Here is a 16,615-nt window from a genome sequence, read left to right as displayed (position 1 = left end):
CCTCATTACACACCACGGACAAAGAAATATTCTTTACATCAACAACATAGGAAGCACTACAACACTTCTTGTATGACCTTTTTAAGTGGACAAAGATTGATGTCGCAATAAATGTGTTTGCATTATTCATGCATAAGGAAATTCATTTCCATTGGCCCTATCTATGCTTGGCGTTAGCCCAAAATAAGATAGCAGTGTTATTAAAAGGCTGTTTAGGGAAGTTATAAATCTCCAAAGAACCTATAATACCTGTTCTCAGAGCACTAATAAAACCTCCAAGGAAAACGTAAGGAAACAGAGTAAAACGTTCCTGCAACTGAAAAAAATAAGTCCCAGACAAAATGTTCACTTCTGTTCTCAGAATGTTTGGTAAAAACCTATATATTTTTTTAGTCAGGAAATGCATGACGTCGTTCCCACAACCAACGCGAAGCAAAAAAACATACGTTCCCACAACTTCCAAGGAACCAAATGTGCTAGCTGGGAACGCCTCCTGACTTTTTTGTTTTTAAAGCTGCACTATGCAGAAATCATATAATTCAGATACGCAAAAATTGAATTATGCCCCCTATAATTCTAGAACTGGTGGAGGAATAAAAGTAACTTCTAAATGTCAACTTTTGCAACCACCAGTAACATAACACATACAACACAAAATGACACAGTCATTATTTTTCGTCGGTGAACCAGGTAGATAGAACAATGAGCGTTAGTTCTAAAAAATATATTTGGTATTACATGTGATTTGCAAAAGGTACTTAATTTTTTGCAGATGGCATTCGGTCGATTTCTGCTTCAAGTGGATCGAACGTCATCGAACGTCATGTAAATACTATCAGCTGGGTCTTTTTCCTAGCAGCAGCAGCTCACTCGCTAGCTTGGATTCCTGGTACTGTATTTCTTTCGGATCTGTCATTTCACCAAGATGGAATGATAGTCTTATTTGAGATCAGTCAAACTCAACACTCGAGTTAAATTGACGGTTTGAAGGAATCTCTCGTTTCGTTATAGTTTAGCCAGTTTTCTATGATAGCTTGTTAGCAAAGTAGCGTAGGCTATACGTTAGCTAGCTAACAACGGTGAACGGTAGCCAACTCTAGCAGAGAGAGACTGGAAATAGACTTCATTGCATAAGGTTAACTGAGAGGGAAGCTAGTTTACTGACATAATTAGCATCCATATTCTGGGACAGAATGATCAATTCTCAACCAGTCAAGAGTTGTTACCTTGCTAACAGGGCAGGGAGGCTATTCAACAATATAACGTTAGCATTCAGATAGATCAGAATGCCCTGACTGAGCTTGTGCGGTAAGTTTGGGGAGAGCTGTTGTGCGTACGATAATAGATTTTCTTCCAGGGAGAGTTGTTTTCATTCAGACGTGTCCAGGGCAGGGGCCTTAACGAACGTCTTTCTCACTGAAAAGAAGCCATAGACAATCGTCTCCCAAATGTTGACAGAAAACAGGTGAGTTTCTTTCTTAGAATAACGCCTTATTGAATTACTATCGACCTCAGTGACTGTTAGCCTACAAGAGAGACAAATGCAGCTAACTGATCTCACCGTATCAGTTTAATATCTCACTTGGTGGTTTTCTTCCCTGTGTGTACTGATCAATAAGTTGTCATACCCATGGCTGATAATTTGAGCACGTCTACTCCTGTAACTGGGCTGTGCCTGAGATCGCCTATTTCTCTATTTTGGGTACTTGGTGTTCTCTCACACATACACCTGCTCTCTCAAAATAGTCCTAATAATATATGCCATTTAGTAGACGCTTTTATCCAAAGGGACTTACAGTATACATTTGAAGTGTGGGTTGCCCAGTGGGAATCAAACCCATGGCCTTTGTTGCAAGCACCGTGATCTTCCGATTGAGCCACACAGACCACAGACTTCCTCTCTTTCACTCTAAGTTAATCACTCTCTCACTTTTTACTCCCTGGCCACTCTCACTCTCTCACTGTGTACAGGAAGCGGCGGCGTGGTGGAGACAATGAGGGGGACCAGCTGAACCCCCAGGCCAAAAGGTCAGGAGGTGGGCAGGAGGGTCACGTCATGGTGTCCAAGCTGGGCCAAGAAGTTTGGGACTCTGAGGTGACAGAACACACACACATACTTGTGATGGTTTGGGCAACAAGTATTTTCTGTAAGTCATACCTGCTCTTCTCTTTCTGTCCTCCAGTCGTCCAGCAGTGACAGCAGTAGTGGTATCAGTAGTCCTGAGAGAGCAACGGGAGGAGGTAGCACATACACGAAGAACCGCACATCCCAGGGTCTCCTCAGACCCTTGCCAGAAGACCCTTCCATTTCCTCGTTGAGTCTTTATGGCAACGACACCCCCTATGACCACATCAACAGTGTCCTGAGGGAGGCCCACTTCAGCAGTCTGCAAACCAGAGGTCAACCAGGATCTACGTGACATCACCCCACCCCAGACCCTTGTTACCCCACTGGAACAAGCCCCTGGGTAGGATCCAGGAAGAAGTTGCCCATAGGCTCGAATCTAGAATAAACTAACCCCAGATTTGTGTCCAGGAGCAACTTCATCCTACCTGGATTCAGGATGTGGCAAAATATCCTTTGGGCTCTGGACCCAATCCATACCATTGTCCCTGTGCTGTACACCTTGAAATGTGCCATACATAAAGCACACCTACATATCCAATGGCCCACCCACTGTGGTACTACTATATGCAGTATGTATGTACTCCAGCACTTTACTGAGGGGTCTACTATTCTGTGGTGGTCTCCTTACATGAGTGAGTTGTTGGACATTATCATTGCCACTGGTGCTATCTACTACAGACAGACATATGAGTGTCTAAGTGCTTGCTGTAGCCTGATTAATAAAGTGAAGCACTTTATCCTGCCTGTTATATTTTCTTGTCTAGGCCAGTACTCATCATGCTGTTTCTATGCATAGCTGAGTGTGAGTTGGTGTTGATTAGTCTCTGTGGTTACATTCTATTTTTATATATATATATATATATATTTTTTTTTAACCTTTATTTAACTAGGCAAGTCAGTTAAGAACAAATTATTATTTTCAATGACGGCCCAGGAACAGTGGGTTAACTGCCTTGTTCAGGGGCAGAATGACAAATTTGTCTTTCTTTCGATTACTAGCCCAACGCTCTAACCACTAGGCTACCCTAATCATCACATTGGCCTTGAGGAAATCCAGAAAGATAATTTCAAGCCACACTGCCAAGCTTCTTGTACTGATAAGGTGAGGTTCTTTGCAGAATAAAGGCTGAAGTTTGGGTTTGTCCTTGTGGACACATGTCGGCAGGTTTCTGTGGAACTGGCATTCCCAGCAGCTGCAGTGACCATGAGCTGCTCATCCTTCCACCACGAAAAAAGTAGAGGGAACCATGAGGACACTCTCTTGCACAGAATACATTTCTCTATGACAATAACAGGCCACATTCTCCATTGTTCAGGGGAGTGAATTGAACATTACAGAATGTTCCAATGGAAATGGTATTTTTTTGTTTCTCTCTACCACATTGTTTAACGGAACACACACACCACTCACTAGTATACGCCTCAGACCCAGGGGTGTGGGTCAGTCTGTGGGAAGGTCAGAGGGTTCACTGTAACGAGACAAAATGCCTCTGCTATTTTCCAGATACCATCACAAACATTGAGTTGCAGGGGCCTTTGAGTTTGTTTTCATACAGCCTCCAATAACCTTTTCTTTATCCTTCCCTGTGCTGGGATCATGGCAATGCTTACCTTCATCACTGTTGTAGCCAGTCACCCTAGGAAAGTAAACAACAAAACGCAGGTGGGAGACTGACATCTCTGGTCATGTTGAAAAATGTTTGGCCCTGTTTGAAAACTTTGAAAAAAAGCATACTTTCTTCCTCTCTTCAAGTAAAGTCACTGCTTGATTACTTAGGAGTCTGTTCTACAAGGGGGCAATCTATATCCACAAGGGGGCAATCTATACCTAGACTTAAGGATGGCTGCAGTCAGCAGCCCTGTCAAGTGACAATTTTGCAGTGTATGTACTTGTTCAGTTTGGAATTGCTATGACACAATTTATTATGTTCCAGATGTCTGCGTACATTAACGCCACTTACTCCAGCATTAAAATGGAACTGCAGCCCCATCAGGACATCCCTGATATCAGTAGTGATCTGAACAGTTTAAGTGGGAAGTTTACATACACTTAGGTTGGAGTCATTGAAACTTGTTTTTCAACCTCTCAACAAATTTCTTGTGAACAAACTATAGTTTTGGCAAGTCGGTTAGGACATCTACTTTGTGCACGACAAAAGTAATTTTTCCAATAATTGTTTACAGACAGATTATTTCACTTATAACTCAGTTTCCAAACGCCTGAAGGTACCATATTCACCCTTACAAACAATAGTACACAAGTATAAACACCATGGGACCACGCAGTCGTCTTACCGCTCAGGAAGGAGATACGTTCTGTCTCCTAGAGATGAACGTGCTTTGGTGCGAAAAGTGCAAATCAATCCCAGACAACAGCAAAGGACCTTGTGAAGATGCTGGAGGGAACAGGGACAAAAGTATCTAAATCCACAGTAAAACGAGTCCTATATCGACATAACCTGAAAGGCCGCTCAGCAAGGAAGAAGCCACTGCTCCAAAACCACCATAAAAAAGCCAGACTACGGTTTGCAACTGCACATGGGGACAAAGATCGTACTTTCTGGAGAAATGTCCTCTGGTCTGATAAAACAGAAATAGAACTGTTTAGCCATAATGACCATTGTTTTGTTTGGAGGAAAAGGGGGAAGCTTGCAAGCTGAAGAACACCATCCCAACCGTGAAGCACAGGGGTGGCAGCATCATGTTGTGGGGGTGTTTTGCTGTGGGAGGGACTGGTGTACTTCACAAAATAGATAGCATCATGAGGATATATTGAAGCAACATCTCAAGACATCAGTCAGCATGTTAAAGCTTGGTCGCAAATGGGTCTTCCAAATGGACAATGACTCCAAGCATACTTCCAAAGTTGTGTAAAAATGGCTTCAAGACAACAAAGTCAAGGTATTGGAAGGGCCATCACAAAGCCCCAACCTCAATCCTATAGAAAATTTGTGGGCAGAACTGAAAAAGCATGTGCGAGCAAGGAGGCCTTACAAACCTGACTCAGTTACACCAGCTCTGTCAGGAGGAATGGGCTAAAATTCACCTAACTTATTGTGGGAAGCTTGTGGAAGGCTACCTGAAACGTTTGACCCAAGTTAAACAATTTAGAGGCAATGCTACCAAATACTAATTGAGTGTACGTAAACTTCTGACCCAGTGGGAATGTGATGAAAGCTGAAATAAATCATTCTCTTAAAATAAAGTGGTGATTCTAACTTATCTAAGACAGGGATGTTTTACTAGGATTAAATGTCAGAAATGGTGAAAAACTGAGTTTAAATATATTTGGCTAAGGTGTATGTAAACATCCCACTTCAACTGTATGTGTCCAGGGCAGAGAAAGGAGAGGTCCAAACCCTTCTGTTGCAGCACAGGACTGGAGCTGACGCCTACTTGTACTGCAACTAGTCTTCATGTACACACTTTTTATTTGGGCTTTGCTTGTCTGATTCAAGTCAAATATTGATATTGATATCATTTGTTAGAAATGGATAGTTCAGGATGAATAATGTAACATTGAACTATTGATTCATTCATTATAACTTGATACCACTGCAGTTTACATTTCCTCTGTTTGTGTGCATTTTACAATTTTACTATTTGCCTTAATGATCCCAAGACCCAGCCAGAAGTCTGACCCCTAAAACAAAGTATCCATCCAGGGTATTTTAGAGGATTGGATCCACCTATGATGATAGATGAGAACTGCCAGTAACACTGTAGGGAACGGTCCTAATGGCTGTTACCTAAAGGCCCCACCAGCACAGCAGCCAGCCACCTCTCTGTCTGGGCTACAGAGCACCAGAGATGAATTCATCAGTCACATGACTAATGACCTCGAGCTGAAAGACATGGACTTGATTGAGATGTACCATTTTATTGCAGCATCTGAATTTGGGGTTGGGTGTGACTCACCAACACAATAACAAATGTTTTTATGGAGAAGAATATCTAGACAAATCAATTCTTTGTTAGCAATTTAACTTGTTATATTTACATGCTTGTGTTCTCCAAAATGTATGTATTTGTTAGGCAATAGACCTCTGTGGCTGTTATTTCTTTGTATGTATCTTGTTACTTACAATTGTACTTGCTGCTCACGACTATGCCAAAACATATGCATTTGAATTGTATCTTACAATGCCATCAAGTAACTTGATTTGTACTTCAGTAATGCTACTTACCCTGACTTTGAATTCCAGACAGAAACTGGCCTTCAACGAAATAGTCTCTGGTAGAATAGAATAAAAAAGTGAATGATTTTGATAAGTAATACATGACTGCATTGCATGAACATGTGGATACAGAGAAGACTGTGGGGACACTGACCCTGTCCCACTTCTATTCATAACCATATTCCATTTATTTTGCTGAAGAGTCAGGGAGATGTTTTCACATTAGTTGGTATGAGTCGGTAGGAGTTGGTGTGTAGGAGTGTACCTAAATGACTGTGATGTCACCGTTGATCTTTGAGCTGCTGCCATGTCTTAATTAAGCATTACTAATGCCACCTAGGCTTTGGTCACTTGTTGGTTAAGGCTACTGGTCTATGAAATGTAACTGCTATATAAACAGTAGACTGCTTTTCAATGGTGTTTTATTTTTCCTACATGTTTCACATTCAATTTCATTGGCAAAGCAAAGGTTAGGTTTGTAAAGCACATCTGGCACAAAATCCTTAAAAGAAGGCCACATGAAAAGTCAGCAGTGTAATAGCTTTACACACATTACACACCCAACATTGTTTTCATGGAAAGAAACACTTGTACACATTGACGTATTGTTCATATCATACATAAATTGTTCTTATCTGCTTAAAAAATGACATGTACACATTTAACAGTAACAATGATCCCATATAAATTAGTCTCTATTTGTACTTAAACTATGCACTGCACACATTGTAGACCTAAACAAACCAACATGTCCCAAACAACAATATGATAATTATGGAATAGTTTTGTGAGACAACAGCATATCCTGCTGCAGGCATTGAGGTGGACTTGGGGTTTTGAAAATAGTATGGGTAATAATGGAAAATAAAACCTTATTAACATTATAGTACAACAGACATGCCACAAGTACAAGAACACCAACTTCCACACATAACTATGAAATGTTTACCAGTACTAACTCAAAGATCATAGCTAGTCACTGATCATCTCTGCTATAGGTTGTACCATGGAAACCTGGATTCCAAGTTTGATTTGATATTTGCCTAGATCTGCTTAGGCTGTCTCCAGTCAAGGTGGAGAGGCTATATTGACCTCTATCAGGAGACCAGGAGACTTAGGCTACTGTACTGTATGTGAGTCCTGGGACGGCTAATCTGTGCCTTACACCGCCCACGCCACACGCAAGCCTTAGCCAGCCTCACATGTCAAATCCAGTGTAATTAAGTCTGTGTCTGCCGGTGTGTAAGTCTGTATGTGAGTGTCAACACGTGTGTGAGTATAACTGTCTCGGTGTAGTAGAATCATCTCGAATTAGGTCAATCAAAGCCTTTCCTTACACGAACAGCCAAACAAAACATGACAAGCATTACACGTAACATGTACAGTATGCGTGAAATCAAGAACATGAATCTGAACAAGTCACAGACAGACTGAGACAACCATCCTAAGACTCAGTCTCAGACAGCCGGTCCTGGCATAGCTCTAGAGGCAGTTTGGCTGCTCCACCGCCAAACACCTCCACGTCACTGTCCAGCCAGGACACCACGTTCCCGGGGGTGTAGGAGGAGCAGTTGGCCATGGTGAGGATGTCGGATGGCTTCAGGACATTGTCCCAGATGTTAACCTGGCTCAGCTCACCCACAAAGGCCTGCGTGGCGTCAAAGCGCCCGCCCACTATATCCTGTTTAGGCCATAAACGAAAGGCCTCGTTAAAAACAACAATAATAACATCTTCCTCCTATTCGCTGTGTACCACCAGGCTCAACCTGTCACACTCAAGGATGCTGTACTCTCTAGACAATGTTTTGCTTTCAAGTCACTGATGGATAGAAATGTATTAGCGATTGGGCTATTCATATTTGGACTACACTCTACAGCATGGTTTCCCAATAGGTAGCCTATTGGTTACAGCACGGTAACTTTCTGAGTCCAAAAGCAAGCCGATATCTACCACTCAGTTTTTTTTTAACAGGACTTAAAAACATAAGCCTATGCAACATTAACATATTCAAAACAGTTCTGGAGCGATGCAGTTTGTGCTATAGGCCCAATTATTATCACTGCATATTGGCTATGCTTGAATTGCCCAGCCAATGTTGTTCTTCTCAGACCATTTTGAAATTACATTTCAACATATTAGGTAACTCAGGGGTGGCAGGGTAGCCTAGTGGTTGGAGCATTGGACTAGTAACTGGAAGGTAGCAAGTTCAAACCCCCGAGCTGACAAGGTACAAATCTGTCGTTCTGCCCCTGAGCAGGCAGTTAACCCACTGTTCCTAGGCCGTCATTGAAAATAAGAATTTGTTCTTAACTGACTTGCCTAGTTAAATAAAGGTAAAATAAAAGAAAAAAATTGTTGTATTACTTGTGAGGCACAGCTGAGTGTACATCATCATTTGCTTTTTTAATTTTATTGGACTGATGGCCTGCATCTGATGGTCAGTCTGAGGGGAGGGAGCATCTGATGGTCAGTCTGAGGGGAGGGAGCATCTGATGGTCAGTCTGAGGGGAGGGAGCATCTGATGGTCAGTCTGAGGTGAGGGAGCATCTGATGGTCAGTCTGAGGGGAGAGAGCATCTGATGGTCAGTCTGAGGGGAGGGAGCATCTGATGGTCAGTCTGAGGTGAGGGAGCATCTGATGGTCAGTCTGAGGGGAGGGAGCATCTGATGGTCAGTCTGAGGGGAGGGAGCATCTGATGGTCAGTCTGAGGGGAGGGAGCATCTGATGGTCAGTCTGAGGGGAGAGAGCATCTGATGGTCAGTCTGAGGGGAGAGAGCATCTGATGGTCAGTCTGAGGGGAGGGAGCATCTGATGGTCAGTCTGAGGGGAGGGAGCATCTGATGGTCAGTCTGAGGGGAGAGAGCATCTGATGGTCAGTCTGAGGGGAGGGAGCATCTGATGGTCAGTCTGAGGGGAGAGAGCATCTGATGGTCAGTCTGAGGGGAGGGAGCATCTGATGGTCAGTCTGAGGGAGCAGTGGTGAGGCTGCCTCTCACTAGACTCACCGTCCCTCTGCTCTTCCTTCCTCTGCTGAGCAAAGGGGACACAGTCTTCCAGCTGATGGCGAAACACAAGTCGCTTTGCATTATCTCTGCCTCATGCACCAATTCATGTTGTTACTTTTATAACCAGAAAAAGTTCAATATTCCTCAATTATGGCTTATAAAAGTATTGAAAAGTGTTGACAGTGCTGAATAACAACTTACACGTGAACTTATAAAAAAAGCAGCTCTTTGCTGTATTCGTTGAGTCTCTCTCTGGTTTTAAACGTTTTGAAATCTCACAGTATTAACAGTTCTGTGCACTCCAATATAATATAATATATAATAATAATATAATAATATAATAATAATAATAATAATATAATAATATATGCCATTTAGTTTCCAAAGCGACTTACAGTCATGTGTGCATACAACCTATAGCTCAAGCGCCAGGCTCTAAACTGAGCTGCCTAGACAGACACTTTGGTCTGAGCAATCTTATTGGCCAGCGGTAGACCTATAGGTGCACTTGTTTTGCTCTCTGAGCCTGCTGGGTATGCGGCGTTCTCAAATGAAATCGTATTTGTCACATGCGCCAAATAGAACAGGTGTTGACCTTATCGTGAAATGCTTACTTACAAGCCCTTAACCAACAATGCCGTTCAAGAAATAGAATTAAGAAAATGTGAGTCAATGTGTGGGGGTACAGTTAGTTGAGGTGGGGGGGGGGGGGGGGGTCAATGTAAATAGTCCAGGTGGCCATTTGATTAATTGTTCAGCAGTCATATGGCTTGGGGGTAGAAGCTGTTAAGGAGCCTTTTGGTCCTAGACTTGGCGCTTCTGTACCGCTTGCAGTGCGATATCAGACTGAACAGTCTGACTTGGGTGACTGGAGTCTTCTATCTTCAGACTAAGGAAATGGTTCAAACTGGGAACACTTTGACTTCCCAGCGATAGGGCTGCTGAATCAAGTGCACCTAACACCAACAGTGCAACATAATTTTTTAAAAATAGAACGAAAGGCTTTATCATTGTCTTTTACAGAAATATTCGGTGATCGACTACTAATGCCTTGGAGATCGACCGGTTGGTACCCACTGCACTAGAACCTATAGCTCAGGACTCATGGTCATGGCTAAGCTACTGTACAATTAAAATCTGTGAAAACCTGAGGATGCAGTTTAGTAAACCAAGAGTAATATAGGTAAAAATATTTCACATACAAATAATATATACTACAGATAGGAGGCACTAGCCAGCAGATTCACCTGTTCCTGCCCCAGTATGATGGCTCCTCCAGGCTTGATGGGGTGCCAGGGGGCCAGGTTGTCCCCTGCCCCCAGTCTCTGACCATCCTGATAGGCTTCCCACAGACCATCCCTGGTGGTCCAGGTGATACAGATGTGGTGCCACCTACCGTCACGCACCGACAGAGGCAGCTGAGCCACCTGGACAGGTAACAAAATAGCAGAGAAGTGTAAGGAAGGTAACAATGCTTACAAACAGAAAGAAGATGTGCATATTAGAGGGAGAAAGGTTAGGGTTTGGTAAAAGTCGTATAAAACACCAGACACTGTTTTAGACCATGCATGCAAAAATAAAAAATCTGCAACCTCATTAAAGCCAGATCTAGTTTAAAAGTAAGAACTAAGACTCCTGTCAAGCAAGGTAAGATTCCCCTCAAATATCAGCACTACTGATAAACACAGAGAGTTATTGAGTCTTTTAGAATGCTCTTACCTTGTCATTGATGAGCAGTTCTATGGGGTTGTTGCCCCACTCGATGAGCACAATCTCATTGGCCTGTCCTGGCACCCCGTAGGAGAAGGGGGTGCCTATGCCAGGGCCGGCGCTGGACCGCAGCCACATGCAGAGCGTGAAGGCGTACATCTCAGGAAGGCTCTTGGTCATGCGGCCATACAAGTAGTTAGTACGCAGGGGGAGGACCAACTTAAACTGCTCAGGGGACTTGAAACCACCGCCACCTACAGAGAAAGCAATGGGAGAGCTGTCTATGAAGTCAACTCTATACTGTATACACAGTATGCATGTACTAAGACAGTATAAGACAGGGTTTCCCAAACTCGGGCCTCGGGACCACAAGGGCTGCACATTTAGTTTTTTCCCCTTGCACTACAGCTGATTCAACCTGTCAACTAGTCATCAAGCTTTGATAATTTAATTCAGCTGTGTAGTTTGGGCAAAAACCTAAACTTGCACCCCTTGGGGTCCCGAAAACTAAGTTAGATGGCAACCACTGATGGGTTTCCCTAGAAGAAATAACAAATGTCCAGTCTCCGCAATAGAGGCACAGGCGGTTGGTGAAAAACTCCCAGAACTCAAAGTGGTTGCAAAAACCCGAATGGGAAATGCTGGTATAAGAGAACAAAATGATAAGCCAATGTTTGTCAGATTTGATCTAAAGCCTCAGTCTTCTACTACTTCTACTAGTAAGTGTGTGACAGTTAGAAAGCAGGTCAATTGAAAGTAGATTGAATGACTCGTTGAGTTTACAATATGTGAGTCTTCCTGTTTCTGCTGCATGTGTGTGTACTCCTGTCATCCGATTGTGTACACAGATGTTTGTGCGTTTTATTTTTACCCGGTAAGGTGACTGAAAACACATTCTCTTTTACAGCAACAACCTGGGGAATAGTTACATGGGAGAGGAGGGATGAATGAGCCAATTGGAAGCTGGGGATGATTCAGTGTCCATGATGGTCAGATGGGGAATTTAGCCAGGACACCGGGGTTAAGACCCCTACTCTTACAAAAAGTGCCATGGGATCATTAAGGATCCTCCCTTTTTTTTCAATTTTTGCCTGAAATGACATACCCAAATCTAACTGTCTGTAGCTCAGGTCCTGAAGCAATGATATGCATGTTCTTGGTACCATTTGAAAGGAACCACTTTGAAATGTGTGGAAATGTGAAAGGAATGTATTATTCCAGCCCAGGTGCAATTTATATTTTGGCCACTATATGGCAGCATTGCATGTAATACGTTTTAGACTGATCCAATGAACCATTGCATTTCTGTTCAACATTTTGTATCAAGACTGCCCAAATGTGCCTAATATGTTTATGAATAACTTTTCATGTTCAAAATAGTGCACTCTCCTCAAACAGTAGTGTGGTATTCTTTCACTGTAATAGCTACTGTAAATTGGAAAGTGCAGTTAGATTAACATGAATTGAAACTTTCTGCCAATATCAGATATGTCTATGTCCTGGGAAATGTTCTTGTTACTTACAGCCTCTTGCTAATCACATTAGCATATGTTAGCTCAACCATCCCGTGGAAGGGACAGTGATCCCAAAGAAGATTAATGACCACATAGAGTCAGGATACCCATTTACCATCCCATCCAAAAGATGGCACCCTACTCAGGGCATTGTCCCCTACCTGCCACCCAATACCATTTCCATCAGCATCTGGTCTCCCATCCAGGGACCAACCGGGACCAACCCTGCTTAGCTTCAGAGGCAAGCCATGCAGGGTGGTATGCTGCCAGGCATGTGTGAGAGGGTCTGTCATATATTTCCAGTTATTTACCTTTCTCCAGCTCGTTAATCCTGGTCAGCAGGGAGTTGAGGGTGCTCTCAGTCTTCTGCCTGTGGGCTGCGGTCTCGTTGTAGAGCAGAGACTTCTCTTCCTCCAGGTTGTTGACCTTACTGAGAAGCTGTTTCTCCAGATCTCCCAGCCTGCTCTGCAGCAGGTCTCTGAGTTCGCTGGGGAACGATGTTCCCGATGTGTTGGCTCTCTGCTGCTGTTGCTGTGGGGGAAGATGAAGATGTCACAAAACAATTAAATAAGTGGAGGAAATGCAAGTTGGTCAAAGACAATCAGTAGAAGTTTATGCAAAGACTGTAATTTTCAAAGATCATTGGCTGAGTGGAAATCGAGTGCACTGTGTGTAGACCAGTATGTCTTCAGAAGGGCCACATGAACTGACAAGGGAAAACTGGAGGGGACATTGAGAGGAAACTTCTTCAAAGGGAATCTTTTTGGATCTACAGGCTCAACACACTCCTCTTGGCCTTAACGAGGAGTTAAACTTAAAACCGTTTTTATAGTTTCAAAATGTCCAAATTGTTGTCTTTTTTTCATCCTAATTGAATATTGTATGTATATATATATGTATATTACTGTAAATATTGATCACATTCCTTGTGTATGATCATATAATTTGATAGATTGAATGTTAATATTTTTTTACCTCCTGTTTCAGGAAGTGATGTCATTGAGTACTGCCCCTATATATAGGACCTTCCACCCCAACCTGGGACATGGATGCCTGATGAAGACCTAATGTTCGAAACATTGTTCTAAATAAATATCACCAGGGAGCTTGAGCAGCAGTGTGTTTTCCTTTTTATTTTCCATCTTTGTTTTTAGCTCATCAAACATGGGACCAACACTTTATATGTTGTGTTTACATATTTTGTTCACTGTAGTTGTTACTGTGCCATTAAGAGGAAATACAACATTTGTTGATTAAGGCGACATAGGGAACTTAATCACTGGAGGGTAAATGAGATAGAAGGCTAATCCATTTAGGGTACGCCTCCACATGGTGGCAAAAATAGATGGATAGGCTACACGTCAAAATAGGAGCAAAGTTAATGGCTACTCAACGCTGACCACGGGAACCGGTGTTCACTTTAGATTCAATGACTTAATAAGCAGACAATCAAGCAAGGGCCAACAATGTAAAGACAAACATTAGGCCTATTTCAGATGTATTTAATTCACACCGATCATTTTCAGCATTCCCTTTCCATTATTTAGGAACCAGTCATGTGGTTACTATCCACTCATGCGCCTTACCTCTAGGTTTTCTAGTCGGTCCTTCAGACTCTGCATGGTCTTCCCGAGTTTGTCGATTGTATCATTGGGATCTCTGGGTAAATCTCCCATTGTGTTCTGATTATCTTTGCTTTTACTCCAAGATCCACCGTTATCATACTTCCCTCCATCTGAGGCAGACTCACAAAGGGAGAGCTTTGCGGTCAGCTCGTTTATGGTCCCAAGTTGGTTGACTATATTCTCTTTCTGTTGGAGAATCGTTTCCCGGAGCTGCATGACTGTGTTCCTCAACTCTTCCTCCTGTGCCGCTGCGTTAGGTTCGGGACCTACGGGGACCAAACAAGTGTCGGCGCCGACGGGGATGGCTCGGCATAGGAGCCGGGTTCCGGTGCCCGGGGTGTCATCCTGTCCACGTACAAGCTTCCCATAGCCCAGTCCCAGTGCGTAAAAACACAACAATCTCAAAAGAAATAACATACCTGCGGCAGTATTTTGGTCGTTAAGCTTTAGTGAAATAAGGTTATTGGGTAATCGCGGGGACACCTAACCGATGATTAAGCGTTTCAAATCCGGTGCGTAAAGCACACCGAGAAAGCGGTGTCTACTAGAATCTACTAGGAATACCATAGTCAATCTCGGATTAATCGATATATTTAGTTTCAAAACGTTCTCAATCCATACGACAGAAAATTCTGAAAAATAAAGTTTTAGATAATGGTCAAACCACCTGAAGTCTGGGTTTACATTAAGTATCCCTGGCTTTACGCACGTTAGTGCTGAAAGGACAGCGACCGTGTGTTAAGATGAATACCTTCAGACGTATGGCGCGATTGGATTGGTTGTAGCATGTTGACGTAACTACAGTCCATAAAGGTAGGGTCTGTATGATGGACAGGTCATTTTTGAGTTGTGCATTTACCTGGTACTAGATTATCATTGACCAATCAATTGAAATAGATGAGCTAAACAATGTCCACTAGTCCAAAATTCTATATCATGAGAAAAACAATAGTATTAAATAAATTAGGAAAAGGCTTCACACATATGGTTCAGTTCCATCAAACCTGTACTGGCAGGCTCTTTATCCAATAGCCTAACAACCCTGCGCTTAGACGGTTACTTCCTCCAGTTCCTGATTGGAGGAAAGTTTTTGACTTACATGCTGCTGGGGCCACGGGTGAAAGGATAGGTAGTTTGTTAAACAGACAGGCACAGCGAGAGGGTTATGAATAATCTTGATACCACCCATGGACAAATCGAGAACCACCTGGCGTGATAAAACTAGAAGCTGCCGGAAAGATGATGGAAAGGAGGATAGGAAAGTCGATGGAATGATGGAAAATGAGGTGAGTAGAGTTGACAAGGGAACAGATGTCTAACCGGACTATATAAGGATATACACTGTTGCTCGTTTAGCATTGCCACCATCCACACTGATTATGTCGGCCTGCCTTAAGAACACTGGTGATCTACCAATGTTCATGACAAAGGATGTGCGGGTAAACCATTACATATACGTCATTTAGCAAACACAATTACCCATAGCGCCTGCATAGATTTTAATGTTTTTTTCATACTTGTCCCCTGTGGGACTCGAACCCACAACCCTGGCGCCCTGCTCTACCAACTGCACTACACAGGACTACAATTAGCAGAATCACCTGCATCGTCTGACTGGGAAATCTGAAAGGCAATAGCACCTTAACAGCAAGAGAGGAGCACGGACAGGAAGACAGGAAGCTATGTACCACGGGTGGGATTGGCTTTGGATGTGGCATCCAAAACAGTCACTAACCAGCCAATTAGTGATCTATGACACAGTGTGGCATACTGGCATTAGGGCTCAGAGCTCAGCTGGTGAAGATAGAATATCTTTGTATCTTTACTGAACAAAAATATAAGCGCAACATGTGAAGTGTTGGTCCCATGTTTCATAAACTGAAATAAAAGAACCCAAAAATGTTCCATACACACAAAAATATTATTTCTTTCAAATGCTGAGGACATTAAAAGGCCACTCTAATCCAGCTCAGGACCTCCACATCCGGCTTATTCACCTGCGGGATCATCTGAGACCAGCCACCCGGACAGCTGATGAAACTCTGGGTTTGCACAACCAAAAAAGTCCTGCTCAAACTGTCAGAAACCGTCTCAGGGAAGCTCATCTGCGTGCTCGTCGTCCTCCTTTTTTCTATGTTGTCGTTTTGTGTTTGTCCTGGTATGGTTCTCAATCAGAGGCAGGTGTCGTTCGTTGTCTCTGATTGAGAATCATACTTAGGTAACCTTTTCCCACCTGTGTTTTGTGGGTGATTATTTCCTGTTTAGTGTTTTTTTCCATTCACCTTACGGGACTGTTCGTTTGTCATTTATTGTTTTGTTCAGTGTTCAGTTATTTTATAAAACATATAAACATTTACCACGCTGCGCTTTTTGGTCCTCACCTTCTTCCACCACAGACGATCGTTACACCAGGGTCTTGACCTAACTGCAGTTCAGCATTGTAACCGACCTCAG

General features: G+C 42.9%; 2 protein-coding genes across 2 annotated transcripts; one reads left to right on the top strand and one right to left on the bottom strand.

The window, feature by feature from the left end:
• The first annotated feature begins 686 nt into the window (after positions 1-686).
• Positions 687-2,870, top strand: LOC124040210 (protein FAM104A-like). The gene is made up of 3 exons (XM_046357161.1): positions 687-1,465; positions 1,972-2,095; positions 2,184-2,870. Exons 1-3 carry the CDS (start codon positions 1,449-1,451, stop codon positions 2,418-2,420), a joined length of 378 nt encoding a protein of 125 aa, XP_046213117.1. The 5' UTR covers positions 687-1,448; the 3' UTR covers positions 2,421-2,870.
• Positions 2,871-6,682: 3,812 nt separating this feature from the next.
• Positions 6,683-14,881, bottom strand: LOC124039323 (neuronal pentraxin-2-like). Its single transcript, XM_046355275.1, has 5 exons — positions 14,123-14,881; positions 12,848-13,067; positions 11,032-11,276; positions 10,560-10,739; positions 6,683-7,987 (listed from the first exon to the last, which is right to left on the bottom strand). The coding sequence occupies exons 1-5, from the start codon at positions 14,576-14,578 to the stop codon at positions 7,751-7,753; spliced, it is 1,338 nt and encodes a 445-aa protein (XP_046211231.1). The 5' UTR covers positions 14,579-14,881; the 3' UTR covers positions 6,683-7,750.
• Positions 14,882-16,615: the final 1,734 nt, after the last annotated feature.

Source organism: Oncorhynchus gorbuscha, linkage group LG07 (assembly GCF_021184085.1).
Source record: "Oncorhynchus gorbuscha isolate QuinsamMale2020 ecotype Even-year linkage group LG07, OgorEven_v1.0, whole genome shotgun sequence".
Classification (NCBI taxonomy): Eukaryota; Metazoa; Chordata; class Actinopteri; order Salmoniformes; family Salmonidae; genus Oncorhynchus; species Oncorhynchus gorbuscha.
Note: the sequence above shows the minus strand (reverse complement) of the source record. Positions and strands in the feature narration are given on the sequence as shown.